The 20,066-nt window shown below is 44.2% G+C and overlaps 1 protein-coding gene across 2 annotated transcripts in view; it reads left to right on the top strand.

Moving 5' to 3' along the window:
• SETD3 (SET domain containing 3, actin N3(tau)-histidine methyltransferase) overlaps positions 1-20,066 on the top strand; it is a 71,829-nt gene that overhangs the window by 320 nt on the left and 51,443 nt on the right. Inside the window, exons 2-4 of one of the 2 annotated variants that reach the window (XM_084793677.1) lie at positions 15,303-15,412; positions 17,021-17,113; positions 19,833-19,981. In XM_084793677.1, the coding sequence (XP_084649803.1) occupies positions 15,310-15,412; positions 17,021-17,113; positions 19,833-19,981 (345 nt within the window). In that variant the 5' untranslated portion in view covers positions 15,303-15,309. Of the gene's footprint in view, positions 1-15,302; positions 15,413-17,020; positions 17,114-19,832; positions 19,982-20,066 lie in introns of those variants that run through there. The other variant, XM_084793678.1, reaches the window with a different exon arrangement.

Below are 20,066 nucleotides of genomic sequence, written 5' to 3' on the forward strand. Positions count from 1 at the left end.
GAGCTCTCGGGAGCCGGGGCGGCTGCGGGCTCCGAGGCCCTGCCGGCCTGTGTCCGAGGGTTCTAGTGCGTGTCCGCAGCTTCCCTCGGTCACCGGGACCCCCGGCCGGCGGCAGGTGCAGGGCGCGGCCTGGGCGCCGCCCTCGGGTGCGGCCGGGGCCCGGTGCGCGCGCGGGGCGCTGGGACTGCGCGCGGCGGGCTGCAAGCCTCGGTTTCCTCCCTCGGGCGGCGGGCGCACGCGGGGCCGAGGCGCCTCTCCCAGCAGCTCTCTCAGTTGCCCACCGAGAGCCCGGCCCCCCGCGCCTTGTCCTCCGGCTGCCCGGTTCGCGAAGGCAGGCGTAGAAAATGGGTCATGTTTCTTCCCACGCGCCCCGGGCCGAGGGCCACAGGAGACCGGCTCGCTGAGAGGGAGAAGCCTTCAGTGCTCGTGGAGTTTGCCGTTCCGGGGTTCAACTCTGCCTTCTCGCGTCTCCAGCCCCGGGATGCCCCTCTGCCCGCTCTCCCCGCTTGCCACTCTCCGAGAAGGAGCTGATTAGTGACGTGCGCCACTGGCTGCGGGGAGCCTTACCCCCCGCCACGCCGCCCTGTCTGTGAGAGGCCGCTTGGAGCCTCTCAGAAGTGTGCACGCGGTGATGAGGATGACTTGTGGCGTGTTGTATTCCATTTCTAAACGAACACGGTGTTGTTTCCGAAGTAAAAACACTTAACAGGATGTTGACAATCACTTTGCCTTGCAGACCCTCAGAAGAGCTGAGGTTTTAGTGACGGGTGTAACACAACTGCAGCCAGGAAGGCTGAGGCAGGGGATCGTGAATTCTAGTCCTGCCAGAGCTGCGTAGGGGGACCCTTTTGAAGGCACACATACACTAAAACCAGAACTGGACACTTGAAAAGTGTGGTTTTTTAAAAAAAAAAAATGTAAATGATGCCCCTTTCATTTTTTTCCCTTTAAAAGTGATACTGAAGGTATCTTAAAAATGGGTTTTAAACAGTGATAGTTTTGGGGAGTTTTAAGTGAATGCGCCCTGAAAATAAATACAGCAGTATAAAAGGACATTTCCTTTCCAAGTTGAAGTTTGTCCAGAGTTAGTGCAACCATTACCTACATTGTGTATGTGGGCTACTACCTGTAGAGACCCACTTTATAGATTGGTCTCTGGGGTGCTGTGATTGATATTTTGGTGGAATTCCAGCCATTTGTGGAATGGGTTTTCTTTGGCGGGCGTGGTGGCGCACGCCTTTAATTCCAGCACTCGGGAGGCAGAGTTGGGCGGATCGCTGTGAGTTCGAGGCCAGCCTGGTCTACAAAGTGAGTCCAGAACAGCCAAGGCTACAAAGAGACCCTGACTCGAAAAACCAAAAAAAAAAAAAAAAAAAAAAAAAAAAAAAAAAAAAAAAGAAAACAGTTTATACCGGGCATGGTGGCGCAAGCCTTTAATCCCAGCACTTGGGAGGCAGAGACAGGCGGATCGCTGTGAGTTCGAGGCCAGCTTGGTTTACAAAGCAAGTCCAGGACGGCCAAGGCTGACACAGAGACACCCTGTCTCGAAAAACCAAAAAAGAAAAAAAAGAAAAAAGAAAAGAAAGAAAAGAAAACAGTTTGCAAAGCCAAGTTCTGAAAAGCTACAGAAAAACTTTTCTGAGACTCCAAACAACCATGGTCTTTATCCCTCTATCTCTCTTTTCCTCTGTGTACTCCTTTCTCTTGCTTGAGATCTTATTAATATCTGGATGTGAAACTCTAGTCCACTTGGAGGGAAGTGGTTGCTGCGGTTGCTGCCCTGCCTCCACCCTTACAAACATCTCAGTGGAGTGATGTTGGACTCGAAGATTCAAGTGCTTGAGCTGATGTGGGCTCTAGCAGTGAGAGTTTCCTTTCCTTTTCTGTTGCTAACTGTCCAGTAGAATTCTAGGAAAGAAATGCTGTTAGCAGGGCTTTGTGGCATGGCTAACAGTAGCTCTATCTACTCAGGGGTGAGGCAGGAGGATCTTGGATTCAAAACTAGCCTGGACTCAGGCCCTGTCTGGGTGAGGATATAGCTCAGTGATAGAGTGCTTGCTTACTGTGTGAGGAGGCCTCAGATTCATCTTCAGTATTACACACATGAAAATGTTAACTGTCTTTTGTGTGTGATGCATATTTAGGCCAAATTTAAAGATAAGTAATTTCTTTAGAAGTCATGTGGCACTTTGTAATAAGAAAATGATGAGGGTATATTCAGGGTTTTTGTTGTTGTTCTGAAGGTCAACCACTAGAAAACTGTTTTTGTGTTTAGGGCTGTGATGAACAGTCAGCAACTTTCTAAATCTCGATCACACCTAAAAGAGAATGACAGAGATGACCGTGCTGGACAAAGTAGCAACAGGAGCACAGGGAGCCTGTGTAGCAAATGTAGTAGAGTCCCCCACGTCCACACAGGATCCCAGCCTTCACCTCTTCAGCATAGTTAGCATTGGGGCAGTGTTTGCATCTAACCCGCACACTAACATCATTCATAGTTTGGCTTGTCTGTTCCTTACTTCCAATACCTATTACAACGGCCCTGCTGTGCAGATAGTTGTTACACTATCCTTCAGGGAGCGGTCACCAGAAGAGGTTGTTCATGCTTAGTAAGGGTGAGGTTCCCTTCCCTTGCATAGTTCCATCTGCACTTGGTTGAATCTGCAATAGAACGTCAAATAAAGGAGAGTAGCTAATTGACGCTGTATGGAATTTTGGTAAAAAAAAAAACATACTATGGCTCCTGCAAACAGCCTGAGGCTTTTCAAGTTTCTGAACATTTTAGTTACAAAATCTGTTTCAGTTTGACTCAAAAGTAGCTGTTAGAAATGTAACTATTTCTTTTTTAAAATTTATTTATTTATATTTTATGTACATTGGTGTTTTGACTGCATGTACATCTGTGTGAGGGTGTCAGATCCCCTGAAACAGGAGTTATAGACAGTTGTGAGCTGCCATGTGGGTGCTGGGAATTGAACTTGGGTCCTTAACTGCTGAGCCATCTCTCCAGCCCCATGAAATGTAACTATTTCTTTGTTGTGTTTTCTTTGATGGAAAGTTCCCTGTCTTTAGAAAATGGTGGCCTGCTCTTGGCTACAGAGCATGGTGATTTAGCAGACAATTTTAGTGTGTTTAAATCCCAGGGATGGAGACAAGCGGTTTGCTTTGAAGAAGCAGAGGAACCATTTATTAAAATTACATTATTTGAACACAATAGTGACTATGTTGTTCTGATTTCCTTTGGGAATTGCTGTGGCCAGTTTTTTTTCTCTCAATTAGCTTACAATTTTCACTGTTATATTGGGACTCACTTTCTGTTGGAGAAGAATGTTTGAAATTGTGTGTCCTTTTCCTTCTGCTACCGTGAGACCAACTCATTCTGATTTGCAGTCAGCCACACTTGAGATTATTAATTATATGTAGTAAAGCTCTCTTACTTTTCAGGTTTTCTAGTTTGCACCTTTGTTGTCTTATTTGGCAAAATCAATTTCTTACATTGGTTTTAACTTTATTTCCTTATTTTGTTATTAAAATTGGAGTTGCTAATGGCTTGGAAATGAAAATATCATTAATTCTACAGTAATTTTTTTGCTTGGTTAAACATTCTAACTTTTTAATTTTTTAAATTTATTTTTAGAAAAAGTGTGTGTGTGTGTGTGTGTGTGTGTGTGAGTGTATGTGTGTGTGTGTGTGTGCGCGCGTTTTGTGCCTGAATGTGTTTGTGTGTGTTGTGCCTGAGTGTATATTCCTGGGCTCATGAAGGTCAGAAAAAAGAATTACCTAGAACTGGATTTGCCATGTGATTGGGCTGCCAGACGTGAGTGTCAGGAATCAAATTTAGGTCCTCTTAAAGAGCATGAAGTGCTTGTTCTTAATTAAGTAGCTATCTCTCCATCTCCTTATTGATACATTTAATATATTTTTCTATTACAAAGAAGTTGAACCCGGTAGTGGAAGGCACTTGGGAGGCAGAGGCAGGTGGATCTCGGTGAGTTCCAGCCTGGTCTACAAAGCCAGTCCAGGACAGCCAGGGCTACGCAGAGAAACTGTGTGTGTGGGTGTTTTTAAGTATATTATTTTTTAAAGTATATTATATTTTAAGTATATTATATATATACTTAAGTGTATATAATATATATAAAGTATATTATATATTTAAGTATATAATTTTTTAAGTATATTAATAGTCTTATGAAAAAGAACCTTCAATTAAAAGAATATGCAATAATAGAAGGTGTGTGTGTGTGTGTGTGTGTGTGTGTGTGTGTGTTGTTTGGTGACTTAAGCCAGAGATGAACCTCAGGCCTCATTTCCACTTGGGGGTCTACTCTAGATTTTGGAAATAAACACATAAGGCTAGCACTACAAACAGAGGTATTGACAAGTTTCAAGTGAAAAAAAAAGTGGGATAAAATAATTACATACAAAATTCAGTATGAAAGACTTAGAAAGTCTTTCTTTTCTTATTTTAAAATACTTTCCCAGCAGGTTCCTGTCAGTGGAGACAGGGTTTCTGCTGAAGTTAGGCCTCTGAAAGGAAACTGAGTGATTTCTGATTACCAGACCAAAGTGAATGTTTAACCTTTGGCAAGTCTCACCTCAGTAATGGGCTTAGGAGAGAGAAAAGACAGATGACTAGAGCCAAAGAAATGTTTTAATAATCTGTACTGAGGCATAAAGGCTGTCTAGAGAATACAAGTGATTGGATGTCTACAGTAGAGCTTTCATACAGTTTTTTTCTTTTTTATTGACAGGTAAAAATTGCATATGCCTAGAACTCAGTAATACTTGGTATTTTAGGGTTTTCAACTGTCTGTGTAGACTTGGCTGTCCTGAACTCACTTTGTAGACAGGCTGCCCTTAAACTCACAGTGATCCTCTTACCTCTGCCTCCCAAGTGCTAGGATTAAAGGTGTGTGCTACTATGCCTGGCTGCTTCTGCAGTTTTTTGACCTGTAAAAAGAACATGAATTATAGAAATGGAGGTAAGATTTTTCTGACTTGGGGAAGCTCCTTTTAAGTTTTGGTCATGTTGTATATTTAACTGAAGCTATTCTTGCATACTTAGACAACGCAAGCAAAATAGCCTTATCCTTGGAAAAAGCCAAAGAGAAAACCCTAATGCTCCTATGTTTTGCTGCTGAAAGAGTATACTGTCTTTCTGAACCTCAGAGATAGCAGTGAACCATGGCTCGTTTTGAGCCAAATTCTCAACATACAATTGCTTATCAGTAAAATCCATGGTTGAGATGTACTCATGAGGCTCTGGCACCAGCCGAGCTTATTATCATCTTGTAGAAATTAACTTTTCCAAGCAGCAGCTTTTTTTGTCTGTAAAGGAGACATAGTGATATTTGTCTCATCTGTTGTATAAGATGCTCACTGGAGTGTGTATGCTCAAGCCATGCACTTAGGATGAGAACAGTCACGTTGGAAACTGCCACAATACATGGCAGGAATGATGGTTTCAGCAGCCTAGAATGTTACCCTGAAACAATGTAACAGCAGGCTTATTGCACTCACTTGAATGCCCATGTCTAGTGTAGCACACCTGTCTGCTCTATATAAGCTTGTGTGATGAATAGCTTTATTTGATCTCTTCTCATCTTAAAGGTTACGGGGCTGGGTCTCATTTCTCTTTGCCTTTTGGATGAGACACTCAAACATACATGAGACAAGGGAATGGGTTCTCTTGGTTTATCAACAGCCTGGAACAGCCTTACAAAAATTACTAAGATCTTGAGTTCCAGGGAGGCAGAAGTCCCAGTGAAGTATGACTCCCTTGAGAGTGCATCAGAAGGGCGTTTGCTGCCTTGCTCTCTGGAGGGCAGTGTACCAAGTTAAAGTTAGGTCACTTTTGAGAAGCGTGTGAGGCATGCTACTCACCTGGAAAAGGAAGAGTTTGAGGAGGAGGACATGGAAGCCATCTTCACAGAATTTTGGATAGGTCACAGGGGAGTGGCTCACAAGTAGGAGAGTGCTTCAGAAGTGAGCAGGCAGGACTGGTGGCCACCGGTGGCCTGTCATTGAGCAGAGGACTCCAGGACTGAGGGGGGTGCTTCCAGTCTGTTCCACAGGATTGGCTTCAGGTTGTGCATTTGTCAGCCAGCCACAACCTATCTGCCTATTCCACATGTTTTCAGACTAGAATCAGGTGATGGATAGTGTTACATTGAGAGCTGATGGTGACTGAGGGTTTACATGATCATCTCAAAGGTGTCTTCTAGTCCTGATCCTCTGTAAGTTTAGAATCTAGAATCCCATGTTTGGCGTGTAAGTGGCTTCAAGGTGAGCTAGCAGGTTACAGCTGTCCTGTCACCATTCAACACTGTTGTCTTTGTTTTAGAGAGAGATACAATAGGAGTGATTGTTCATGACACCTGACTCCTTTATTATTATTATTTTTAGATAATTGCTTTAAAATAGGAGCCTCATGGAGACTGAGTAGATTTCTTTATTTGAAGGCATGCTGTAGATACCATAAGGTGGGTTTTTGATGCAGCTTATAGAAAAGGTAAAGCTAATCTCAGCATGCAGGTATGGTCCTGGTGGCAGGAAAGCAGAGTGGAAGTCAGCCCAAGGCTTGGTTGGGGTCACTGCTTCTGAGGACACAAATGGTTGTCAAGGAGATACCCTGCCAGGCTTATTCAGGGCCTTCCACTTTGCACAAGTTTGTCACGTGGTCACCTAGTTCTTTCTTAGATGTCACCTACTCATTCAGATAATGGATTTCAGTGACGTCTTACCAGTGAGTGTCGTTTTTGTCAGTGACCAGTTTATATAATTCCACAGAGTTAGAGACAGTTTAAGGCTTTCCCCAAGTGTAACAGACACTATTGTGTTCAGCCTGATTGCCCAGTTACTATGGTCTGGTTTGACACCTGAAGGACCATGTGGGCACCTTGCCATGTCTTCAGGTGGCTCAGTTTCTCAGCATGTTACTCCTCACTGAAGTTAAAGTAGTTAAACCTGGACAGGCAGTTCCTAGAGCTGCAGAGCTGCAGGTTGATCTGGTTTGTTCTCTCACAGTCCTGATGGGATCCCAACACACCTGAAACCTGCGGTAGGGATGCAATAATCACTGGTAGTGGCCAGTGCTGCTGCTGCTGCTGCTGCTGCTGCTGCTGCTGCTGCTGCTGCTGCCTGCCAGGATGAGGCTTGAGTTCAGGGTCTGTCCACTCACTGTAAAGAAGCCAGGAATTAATCTCAGCATGCTTATAATTTAACAGTACCTCAAAACCATTTGTGCAGGAAAAACAGCCAGAATGGTTTAAAATCTAGAATTATTGTTTAAATTTGTGGGAAAATAGTCAATATTTTTGTGGAAAGGAACCTTCTTTTGAATTCTCTGGTTACTGTGCATATGCTGGTCCAAAATATTCTGTAAAGAGATTAGAACCTAGATCTATATTTGTGTTGGTAAAAAGTAGCTACTGGGTCAAAATCAATTCTTTCAACTATTTGCCTTGGCTTCTAGATTCCTTTGAGTCTATGACACACAGCACTTCCATTGATGTGAGATTGATGTGCCAGTTGGTGGGTACCAGCCACACTGGTGTAAGTTATTGTGGCATGCTATGAGCCAGTCAGAAAATGTTGCCCTGTGCATCTTTCTGTTCCTCAGCCCATCCTGCAATTTGTGTATTTTCATTGTGATGTTTGATTCTTATGGCCTACAGGGTACTTAGTGAAATGGGGAAAGGCATGCTTCTTGTTTTTCCTACACATATGAGGTAGGCATCATTCCCTTAGGTGCATTTTACAGCTGGGAGCTTGGAGCAGGAGAAAGCACATGACCAACCTCCTTCAGAAGGCCCAGCAGTGAAGTTGAGTCAGTACAAACTACATTGAAAAGCAGATGATGCTGGGCTTGAGCTAGCTTTCCTGGGCAAATTGCCAAATAAGTACTATCAAAAATGTTTATTTTAGTTGTACTTAGTTCAATGCATCATTTTCAGGAAGAAATTAAAGTACACATTTATATCCTTTCCATTTCAATTATCAATAGAAGTCTTATTTTATTGCAACTGAATGTCATCCATTAGTATATATGAGCTGTACTGTGTAAAATGAGTATTTAGCCCCTACCTTGTCACCTTTTCTTCCTTAGCTATGGTCCCAAAAATGTGTTCTATTTATTTTCCTGTATAGACTAGAATGGGAAATAATTCAGTGGTAAAAGTTGTCTGAAGTTGCTAGTTACAATTGCCCCTGCTTACCAGTCAGCTGACAACTTGGCAGTTTAACAGTTACGATGTTTGTTTCCCTTGTTTGTTAGACAGGGAAATTGCTTATGGGCTTGCTGAGTAGTTTGTACTGCTTTAAAGGGCCAGGCTTGAGGATCCTGTACCTTTTATCAACTTCTGGGTGGTAAATGGAGACAGATGAGTGACACTTATAGCAAGCCCTGCTTCTGTAGGAGCCTCTTGAGAGTGAATTTCTGCTGAATATTTGCCCTCCAGCCTTTCCTTCCTTCCTTCCTTTGTCTGAAGTATTACTTATTGTGGTTGCTGTTGTGGCCTCACTTCTGCTTCTCCTGATTCAGTCTAAATTTCAAGGGATAGTATCTTTCAGTTGCTTACATTTCTACTGAGAACAAGGGGGAAAGGGACAGAGAAAGAGTGAGAGCATAGGTGTTTAATTCTGCATATGTTTACATGAATATGTAGAATAAATATTGCCAATAATTTTGGTCTTTATAGGAAGCTGACAAGTGAATAGTTACCTCTCCTCTTTTCCACAATCAGAGTGTTTAAAGATATGGGTACCTTTTTGACAGCTTTGTTTGTTAAAAGTTGGAAACTGGCATTCAAGTCAGCCAAATTACAGAATGAACCATTGTGTGTCAGAAAGTTTTGAATTTTTTTTTTTTACTTTTATTGAATGTCTATGATTTACATGTCATGCACCAAAATCCCTCTCCTCCCCCCAGTAAAATAAAACAAACAAACAAAAAAATCTTGTCACAGAAGCTGTAGTGCATCACGCAGTATAGCCTTTTGTCCACATGTTTACTTTCAAATGTTCATTGCTACGAGTCATGGGTCTGGTTGGAGGCATACACTAACGTTACTGGATCCTCACTGGGACTGCTGTTGGATATCCCGTTGTTGCTGTGTGTCAGGAATATTCTTAATCTTTGAATCTGCATGTCCAGCCCCTTTATGTGTTCCAGCAGGTCATACATGGCGTAGATGTTGGTGTGAGGTCCACTCAGAGCCCTGGATCCCAGCGCTCTCCCTTGTCCTCAGGGCAGGGCCTGCTCTCCCCCTCCTATGTCATCATGGCAGGGCCTGCTCTCCCACTCCCTTGTCCTTGGGCTGGGGCCCACTCTCCTGCTCCCATGTCATCAGGGCAGGGCTGGCTCCTCTGCTCCCCTGTCCTCAGGGCAGGGCCAGCTCTCTGGCTCCTGTGTCCTCAAGGCAGGGCCAGCTCTCAGGCTCCCATGTCCCCAGGGCTGTCTCACCTGCTCCCTTGTCCTCAGGGCCAGCTTTCCTGTTCTTGTGTCCTCAGGGTCAGGTCTCCTGCTTCCATGTCCTCAAGTTCAGCTCTCTTGCTCCTGTTCAATTTGCCAGATTGTTGCTGGCCATCAAGGCCTGGATGGCCTCCTACTCCTGTAGGTACTGGGTTTTGTGGGCCATCAAGCAGGTAACAAGTGGAGGCCCCTCAAAGTCTTCGTTGAGTAGCTCACAGAAACCATTGATGTTGACCCAGCTCAGCTTCTTGTCCCGGGGAACTTGTGGCTCTGTTGATTCATGCCTCCTGAGTCTCTGGATCTATAGCGTGTTCCATCCGCTAGGGGCCCTCGGTGCTATCCCTAGTATCCACCTCTGCACTATCTGGCTCTCGGCATTGAGCATGCCCCCCCCCCCACCTGTGAGAGGAGGTCTGTGAGGCCTGTGGTATGGGCAGTGCAGTCCTTGAACACCTCCTCCTCGAACACCATCTCCTTGACCTGCCCTGCGCCAGGCCACAACTCGAAAAACAGCAGTGGAGGCAGCAGAGGTGGCCTGGGGGCCCCTGGGAACTCAACAGAGTGTGGTCCCATGGCGAGAGGGCATGGACGATGCACATGACAGGATTTCCTTCTTTCTGTGAACACTACCACTGTGTTTTGGAGCTCTCAATACGGTCCTTTGGTGGCTGTGCAGTCACTGCTGTTCTGCAGATCAGACACAGTATGCGATCGACGTCATCTTGGATGATCTCTGCTTGGGTATTTCTAATACACTGCACTGTGCTTCCTCCTAATCAGGCTGCTCTCGGGCCTCAGTCCAAGGGCAACTCTTTATGACCTTACACAGATCTAAGTTTTGAATCTTAAATGAAGGGTGGGTAATCATTTCAAATTCATGAGGTCAGGGAAATCATACAACATAGATCATTTTTATTAGTGAAGACTGGCAAAGGAGATTTGGATTTAGGAAACTACTTTCCCGCCTGATTCTCTCAGTCATCCTTCTTAAACTGTACTTCCCTCCTTGTCCTTCTGTTTTTAGTTACTTGGGCATTTGGAGAATTATCGATGCTGCTTTGCTTGGGTATGTCTTAGTTTCTGTCAACTCTGAGGCCTACAGGCCTGGCTTTCCCTAATTGTTGTCTTTCACATTGGTCAGCATTGCTTACCCAGGGAGAAAGGGAGGAGCTTGTTTACTCTTGTGCCCTTATGTTTAGAGTCAGCTGGTACATGGTTTCAGGTGGGGTCTGCTGTTCGGTGGCTCTGGTCTCTTGGCCAAGTGACAGCCCTCTCAAGCTTTCTAACAACTGGAGTCTCTAGTACCAGCCTTACTGGGCTGTGCTGGCCACAAGGACAAATGCTTGTAGCCCTTGTAGCAAGTGCCCACTGAACTTCCAGCTATGCTTGTCCATAGCTCTTCCTTTGGTACCAGAAACAAATAATTACCTGCTTTCCTGCCTTCAAAGAGACTAACACACACACACACACACACACACACACACACACACACACACACACACGGGTTTCCTTATTAGAGGTCCTAAAGTCTGTATATGAAGTAGTGATTTTTTTTTTTTTTTGAAGAAACTCTCTCAGGCCTGACTCTTGTACAGTGGTCAGGCTTTGTCCCCCTACCCTGTATAATGCATACTTTTACTTTAGGAGTTGTCTTCGTTCTTGAAAAGAACTCACTAAACAAGTCATTGTTTCATTCTGACTGTATGGTTTGGATATAAAGTGCCCCTGCAAATGCCTCTTGTGTTGAAGGTTTGTCAAGATGTAATGGATCCTGAAGGCTCTGGCCTCAACAGTGGATTCAGTGTGCAGAAGCTAAGGACTCTGGAAGCCTCAGACCTGAGAGCCCTGGAAACTATCTTTTGGGTAGAACAGATTAAGAGATGGCCCAACTTAGAATCTTATGCCTTAGGGAGATGTGCTCTGTGGGGACCCAGACAGGTACTCTCCTCTATAAGTAGGCACTCTGTGTGGACTAGGGCTGGCTGCTTCCTGTCTCTTAGAGCCTACAGGACTGTGGGAGGGAAGCAGTCCAGAGAGACAAGAGACCAAATCCTAAGATAAACCAAGCCTTTATCTCTGTTAATGACCTTGCCTTTGAACCTTCCTCACTGACTTTCATAGGAGTGACAGCTGCAAGGAAGAGTTTAGAATTCCCCTAAAGCCACTGAGGACAATTTTCAGGGCCTCAAAGTATGTTGGAAACTATACCAGAAGACAAAAGCCTAGACAAGGCATGGCTGTGTTCCAGAATAGAAACAGACCCATGGAGCTAAGTAGTATAAAGGATAGATAGAATGAAACCAAGCCGTACAGTGGGATGAGGCAGTTCATCCTTCCAAGACCTTGCTGGTGAGGTCAGGTGTTAACTTTGAGCTGCAGTCAGACATTAAGTTGAACAAAAGAAACTGATATGGTGTATAAGATTGTGCATATGAAGTTCAAGAAGAGGAAACTGATCAAGGGTAATAGAGGATTAAGATAGTGGTTGCTTTTGCAGATGGGTGGTTGGGATGCACTGGATGTTCTTGTTACTTCTTGGAGGTGGTAACTGTGTGGTATATGGATAAGCCATTGAAGCTGCGCACTGTGCTTCAGTTTACCAAGGCCAGCTGTGAACAGTAGTGGAGGAGACTGGAGACAGGGAGAGAAGGGTTAACCTGCACTCGGAGTAGCTTCAGAGGCTGAAGAGCCATGGGACTTTGGAGAACACACACACACACACGCACACACACACACACACACACACACACACACACACACACACACACACACACACACTTCCAGAGGTTAAATTACTGATGAGGTTTCCAAATTTTATCTTCTATACATCTATGCCTATTACTGTTTGTAGAACCTGGCCATTTTTTGAATTAAGTATTTATATTGTACTTAGCTGTGGGACAGTTACTGGCAATGAACACTATGGTGCTTTCACATCACTGTGACATAGTTAATGGTCTCTCATACAGAATAGGTATTTGATATTTTCTGTCTATCCCCAGGGGTTAAACACTTGGGCAACAGCTTTAGGAACACAGGTTTTGCCCTATTAGAACTACGAGGATGCTTTACTTGAGAGCTCAGAGTAGTATCTACCAAGAAGCAACTACTGAGGTCTGACTGTGGGTTTGGGTTTAGGAATATAAGTAAAATATAGAGAGTTCCCTCAAGGAGCCTGGTGTCTGGGGCAAGACAGAGAGGCGTCAACTTTGCATTAATCTTGTACCACAAGACTTGAGGGACACTCAAGAAATTTCAAGGGTGTGAAGGATAGACGACTGTGACTGAGAATACTGGGAAAGTTTTCAGGGTCTGCCTGGATAGGAGTTGAGAAAAAGCAGGTTATGGACAAGTGACTGGCGTGATGAGTGAGGACTGGGAGGGAGAAAGGGGAGGGATGTATTCAAGGGTACACATCACCTGCACTAGGACTGGGAGCCTTTGGTATTGCTGGTCCATAAAGTGCTGCAAAGTGGGTTAGTAGGAGGTAGGGCTGGTTTAGTAATAGAGAGGGGTTTGGCCAGGGTGAGAGATAGACTGTTGCCAGAGCCTAAGCAGAAGGTGTGTAGAATGGGGTTGTTAGAGATACTTAAGTGTGAGGCAGGTGTTTACTAGCAGGGGATGTTTTGTGATGCATCCAGTATTTAACCCTGTTGGTCTGGAAGAACTTTGAAGCTCTTTTGACCCTGAAATACCATGTGCTTTCTGTCTGTATTTAAATGGAGGCAGTGTGGGAATGGTGCTCAGCTTAGATTGTAGCTTAAACCTCTTGGCTGTTAGGTAACCTTGGACAGAGAAAGTATGTGATCACCCAAGGAGCTGATCTTAACCTGGTGATACCTGGTAGAGGACAGGCACTAAATTTAGGGAAGCTGCTGTGGTTGCTTGAATGAACTCTTGGAGGTAGGCTAACAGCAAGGACAACTGGAAAGATGAGGGACAGGAGGCTCTAGTAGGTAAAGCCTGTTGACACCACTCAAGGAGGGAACAGCATGCCTTTGTAGGCCTCTCCTGTTAAGAGCGGAAGGTCTAAAAGCTCTTCCTCACAGAGCTGACCTTGAGTCATTGAGAGACTTGTAAGATAGCAGGTCTTGGCAGTAGGGCTGGAGCCAGAGGCCAGTTGCGTGTCACCAGCAGTTCTTTTTGCAGGCCAGCAGGTGTGCTGTGTTTGGAAATATGATTTAAAAGTTGTTATTACCAGAAACCTCGATGGCTTTCATTTCTTGCAGGCTGAGTCTTATGCTCTCTGCAGCTGTACTTATTGTATCTCTGTGAACCTGGGTGGGCTTGATGCCCAGAGAAAGGTTTGGTACTCTGTCCAACCTGTATCCTTGTTCTTAGTTGGGTGCCAGTGATGATAGAGAGGGAGCACCTGCCTCCCTTCTGGAACTCATAGGAAGAGGTGCTTAAACTATTCCTCCTCCTGACCCCTGTCCAGCTTTTGATCTCCAAGTAGCTACTTCCTTTTAGTTTCCTAACTATTTTACATGTTGTACTGGTGTCCTTTTATCCCAGGGTGATTGAAACCCAGTGTTTCACACTTTTCCACAAGATTTAAGGTAAGTTACGTGTGCTTTGATACATGAGATGTGACGAAGAAGATGGACCTCTTTGTAAAGAATGCTTTTCCCCCTGTTTTAGCACCTGGCTATTTGTGTGGCTTTGGTGACGGTGATGTTAGTAGGTGAATCACATTCTAAACTTTGTCCTGTCACAGTTCTCCATACAAGGCAGTCATTTCTTTCCTTTTTCCATGTTACATATTAAACTCAGGTCCATGCCCATTCCTACTTCAACCCATTCCTTTCTCTATTGTAACAAATGACCAAAGTAGGCATTTGTGTCTTCCCTGAGAATGGTGTGAGTCATCATTCCAGCGACTCCATGAATGGAGTGTCACTGGGCTAGCCTGTGCTACCACAATGAGCTTCTTTCCAAAGGTTTGGCTCCACATTTTCTTCAGAAGTCCCAGCACTCAGCAAGTAGCTTACCCCTTCATCTTCCTCTCCGCCCCCCCTTTTTCTTACTTGTTTCACCTGGCCCCACCTATAAATAGCCTGAGCCTTGCTTACTTAGACATATATGTCAGCTTCTCAAGATCTTTACCCAGAATGCCATTGTTATGTCTTTTGTCCCATTACCTCATTTGTCTGTGGATTATTCTAGTAATTTCTCATGTGTCTGCTGGCAAAAGTTTCATGTGGCTAAAAGTGTAGGACTGGACAGAGATGAGAAACCCCGTACAAGGCCAGGGTCTGCGTGGCCTCTGAAGCTTGTTGCTTTCTAAAGCATTTTGGATTTTCCATGGAACAGATAGGGACATTAGGCTAGCTTTCTGGAATGTGTATCTTTACTGTTTGTCTGGAAAAAATAAATCGTCACTGTGGGAAGTAGTTGTGTTAAGGAGGAGTGACTGAGGATTTAATATTTCTGACCCTATCCTACTGTATATGTGTCTGGTGTACATATCAGCATAATTATCTCGGTGTCCTGCAGTAGTGCCTCAGTGTGCATCAAAACTCTGTATAACTAGACCATGTAGAATAGGAGCTGCCTCTGCCAGTTTCATCAGTGAGAAGGTGCACTTTTTCTCCTGAGACTGCCTTGGATGGTTCTTTTTCCTGTTTGAGAGGTTTCAGGTTACTTACATATTTTCTTTCCCTTAATAAAACTCAACCTTCCTCCCCAAAAAAAGAAAGAAAGAAAGTTCAAGATGTGGTTTGAGGTAAGATCTTAGTGTTGAAAGATGAAGATGCCACATCTCATTTTTTTATTATTCTTTGATGATAAAACTTTCATTTCTTTGTCTTTTCTCTCCTCTTTGTAGTCAGAAAATGGGTAAGAAGAGTCGAGTGAAAACTCAGAAATCAGGTACTGGGGCCACAGCCACCGTGTCACCAAAGGAAATCTTGAACTTGACAAGTGAGCTGTTGCAGAGTAAGTGTCTCATTCTCCACCCACCCCCACCAGCTGTCGTTGCCTTTCACTGCTTTGCAGGGGTATAGGGTTCCCTGGGTCGGGACCCTCTTCAGAGCAGCTTATGCCCTGCCCTTCCCAGCAGCCATGGACCCCTGGGCATTATAGAGCTTCCCTCACTTCAGTCCCCTTGGCAAAGATGAGATGTGGGTGCCTGTTCTGGCATTTAACTGTCAGATGTGAAGCTTCCATATCCAGCCATGGAACATGATCCTTTCCAGAGACCCACAGGCAAGAACAGGTCTGCTCTTCAGCCGTGTAGCCTTGTACAAACTGCTGAGGCTCAGTGTCCATCAGCAAACACAGATCTCCAGCCACTTGACAAAGACCACATGAGATTTGGCATGTGAAGACGTATCATGGCGCTCAGCCCTAGACAAGCTCATCATGCCTCCCAGGGAACTGTCCTTCTAGAATAGCTCACCTTTATTCTCAGTGATTGCATAAGTGTGTTTTTGATTTTCACATGAAGCCTGAGCGTTCCTAGTTAGGGATGAGGTGTTGTCATTGCCTACACTTGCTTTTTTAAGCTAAAATACTTTGATAGTTGTGAGTTAAAACTGGTGCTGCTGATGCCTCAGGCATAGCTATGATCTTTTGCCCTTATATTTAGATTGACCTTTGCCCCTATGTTTAGGTTATGTAAGAGCTAAATCTCAAGTAAAAATAGAGCCTTTTCTCAAGAACAGAAAGTGGCCAGTCGTCAGGCCACTGCCAGGTTTCCCCTTGGGTGCTCTGAGTTCCATTATCCCTGCTTCTCATCACTGCTCTGATTCTCTCCTATTAGAACGTGAGTGGCTCTCAGCCCTGACTCCTGTCCCAGTCAGCACATGGTGGGGGAAGAATGAAGTCAGACTGGTTAACCTGAAAAGTTAGCCGTCAGCATGTAACCAGATCATGTTAATTATTTGCCACATGCTCTTTTCTTTAGTGAGATGGGGGCAGTGGGTTTGGCAGGAGCATGGGAAGGAGACTGTCTGTCAGCTAGTGTAATGTTTAATAAGGGAGTGCTGCCAGGAGGTTGGCTGCTAGGCTGTTCCAAGAGGAGTAACCCTTTTAGGTGTTGGTTCTGCAGTTGAGCTTCTTGAGAAGATTCTGAGCATCTTTTCCAACATGATTGTGCTATGCCTTTTGTAGCATATGCACATGGATTGACCTTACGTTCAATTTAGCTGGTTTCCCTTATGGAGCATTGTTCTGGAACTCAGCTAGAAAAGTACGATGACTGCCTAGAAGAGGTCAGGGGAAATAGTTTACAGTTTAGCTTTGCTTTCTGATCTTAACTGTTTACAGATGTATTCTGAGTAGAGTTACTAGAAGGAGTGGGAACTCATGTGGGGCCACTAGGCAGAAGTTAAGTGAGGGGCATCCTTGGGTCTCAGGGCATTTGCATGCTTTGTGTACAGAGTATACCCATCTACTCTCTATGTCATATGCAAATATTTACATGGCTGGAGTAGCTCTGTCCGCTAATGTAAGCCAAGAACAAGATGGAAACCTTCCTTCTTTTGCAGACTAGTGGGTTAAAGTGGAGGAGGAGTGTCTTATGCAGTGGCTTTCACGTTACAGAATGCAGCAGTCCTGCCCCGGGCCCTGGAAAAGAATGGGAAGAGTACACACAGATCCGGTCTCTGGTTGAGAAAATACGAAAGAAGCAAAAAGGTAAGTTTGCTGCAATGACGCTGTTGAGGGAAGCTGGGCATAGGCTAGTGGGTTCTGAAAAGTAAAGCCTCAGGTCATTGTGCCTGTCCGTAGAAAGATGAGGCAGCCACCCAGAGAGACCCCCAGAGATTATTGTCTACTTGAGAATGGAAACTAGTGCTGAGCTACAGGGGAGATAATTGTACCCAGGGGATAAAAGGACACAGCTTCTATTTATTTTTATTTTATGACATGTGATGAGCCATGCTTTAACTCTTGTTTCTTTTCACATGTCAGGTGGTGTTGATTAGTATCTTACCAGGAGCTTATGACTGACTCCAGCCCATCTCTTGTTCCTTTGAGACAGTCTTCTATGGAGCCCTGGCTATCCTTGTGCTCTTGGCAATCCCTTCTGTATTAGCTTTTCTAGTTGCTGGGATTATAGGCACGCACTACCACATCCAGCCCCAGCCTGTCTTGATTAAGAGATAGTTATATTTCTTAAGCTATGTAGGTTCGTGGGGTTTTTCTTGGGGTGGGGGGCACTGCTGAGGATTTAACCCAGAGCCTCTGCCACTGAGCTACACCCTACCTCTTTTCTTTAAAAAAAAAAAAAAAAAAAAAAAGATTTGCTTTTATTTTATGTGTGTGAGCATTTTGCCTGCATTCATGTGCAGCAGTGCAGTGCCTGTAAAAGACAGAAGAGGGAGTCAGATCCCCAGGAGCTGGAGTTACAGACTGTTGTGCTCCAGCATGTGGTTGCCAGAAATTAACTGAACCTGGCTACTCTGCCAGTGCTCTTACGTGCTGAGCCCTGCCCTCTACCTCTTTTTTTTTTTTTTAAGATGTATTTATTATTTATATATTGTTCTGCTTGCTTGTACATCTACACACCAGAAGAGGGCACCAGATCTCATTATAGATGGTTGTGAGCCATCATGTGGTTGCTGGGAATTGAACTCTCAGGACCTTTGGAAGAGCAGACAGTGCTCTTAATCTCTGAGCCATCTCTCCATCCCTGCACTGTACCTCTTATGCTGTGCTTTTACAGGGCATATTTAGTAGCCATGTTAATTATTGTTAGCCAAGTTGGCAAAAGGAGCTGTCAGTTTGGAAAAGCTTTTTCAGTATGGCTGTTGTGTTTGTCAAAGAAGATTGATATGCAGAGCCACATGAAAAGTAGCAGAGAAAAAAATAGGGAGCACACACTGCAAAAGAATGAGAAATGAGAAACTTTGGAATCTGAAAAAAAAAGTGGTTGTTTTGTACTTGCTGTCTTAAGAAACCATCCTGTGACTCTATCTGCATACCAGTGACAGTGTGGTCTGTAGCTCAGGTGGAGAGCAGGTTCCTTTCCATTTCGTATACATGGACTTGATGGTGTTAATTATCTCCCATCAAACAGCCAAAAAAATCTCTGCATATCTGAGTCTCTCTTCTTAGTAGATAGGGTCACTAGGCTGCACTTAGGTATAGAATGAGGAAAACAATTCCATTTTAAACTTTACCCAGCTCAAATCATTTGTCTTTCTTAGTTTCTGTGCATGCTTGGGATGGGATAGTGGTGTATCAGGAAACTTTACAGAGTAGTGAAATGGGTTAGGTTCTGTGCCTGTCTCCTGTTAATAGCATACCTCCTGCTCCTCATGTCATCATAATGTGATAGTTATTCCAATGTATGACGTTTCATCTTTTTGAATATTTTAAACCTGATGGAAAGTCCAGAAAAGAAGGTAGATGAGAGTCTCTCACCCAGATTGTACATTTGCTGAACTTACATTCAGGTCCACCCTTCTTCTTTCCCACTTGTTCATTCCCACACTCCACCTTTCTTTTGATTTTTGTATTTGGTTTAAGAAATAAAATAATTCCAGATAGAGCTGTAGCTCCTCACTGCTCTTACTTTCAGAGGTATTCATCTTTACTGTTAATGCTTTTCTGTTCCATATAACACTCATAATAACTCTAAATACAAATACAGTCATATGTAAATTTGCTTAATTACTGTCATATTTGAGTTTAAATTTTTTTCTTTAGTTATACTTTATTATTTTGTGTGTTTGAGTGTTTTGTTTACATGTTTGTAAGTGCATCATGTGCAAGTCTGGTGTTTGTGGAGGCCAGATGAGGGCATCAGAACCTCTTGAGACTGGATGGAGTCACCTGGTAGGTGCTGGTATCAAACCTGGATCCTTTTTGAGAGCAGCCATGCTCTTGGATGCTGAGCCATCTCTGCAGCCACATGCCTGGGTTTCAAACACACAGTTGCCTGTGTTAGCCCTGTATCTCTGTGTTCTTAGTGTCAGGCCTGTGAACATTTTCGTTGTTCCCAACCATTAGTGCACAGCGACAAGCTGCTGATTTTATTTGATTGGGATTCCTGTTAAGGAGACTGTAACGAGAGAGATGGCATGTCAGACTTGAGGGGAGAGCTACTGTGGAGCAGACTCTAGCCACGGTTATGGTAACTAAGTCTTCTCTCCCTTTGCCATTGATACTATGTAGTAGTGGCACCTCATGGTTCCGGTCTCATGGTATCAGGCCGTATTGCTGCTCTGGCAGAGTTTGAGGTTTTCATTTACCTTTCCTGGAGCTTACTTCCTGGTGGCTGATTTTGATTACATCAAGGTAAAAGTGGTAAGACGAGAGCTAGTGTAAGCTGTGCTCTGCCTTTATGCTCTAGAGCCATGTGATGATATGTATCCTAAAGTAGCTCTTGTTTCCAACATGGATGATATAGGTCTGTCTGTTACTTTTGATGGGAAAAGAGAAGATTACTTCCCTGATCTAATGAAATGGGCCTCTGAAAACGGGGCTTCTGTCGAGGGGTTTGAAATGGTTAACTTCAAAGAAGAGGGCTTTGGTTTGAGAGCAACAAGAGACATCAAGGTGAGTTTATTATCTGTTGGTCTAAGGGGGTTTACATGTGTTTGAACCATTGTGAGGTTTTGAGATTGAGCTCAAGGTATGGGAC

This window comes from Acomys minous, assembly GCF_964271855.1.
Source record: "Acomys minous genome assembly, chromosome: 8".
In the NCBI taxonomy this organism is placed as follows: Eukaryota; Metazoa; Chordata; class Mammalia; order Rodentia; family Muridae; genus Acomys; species Acomys minous.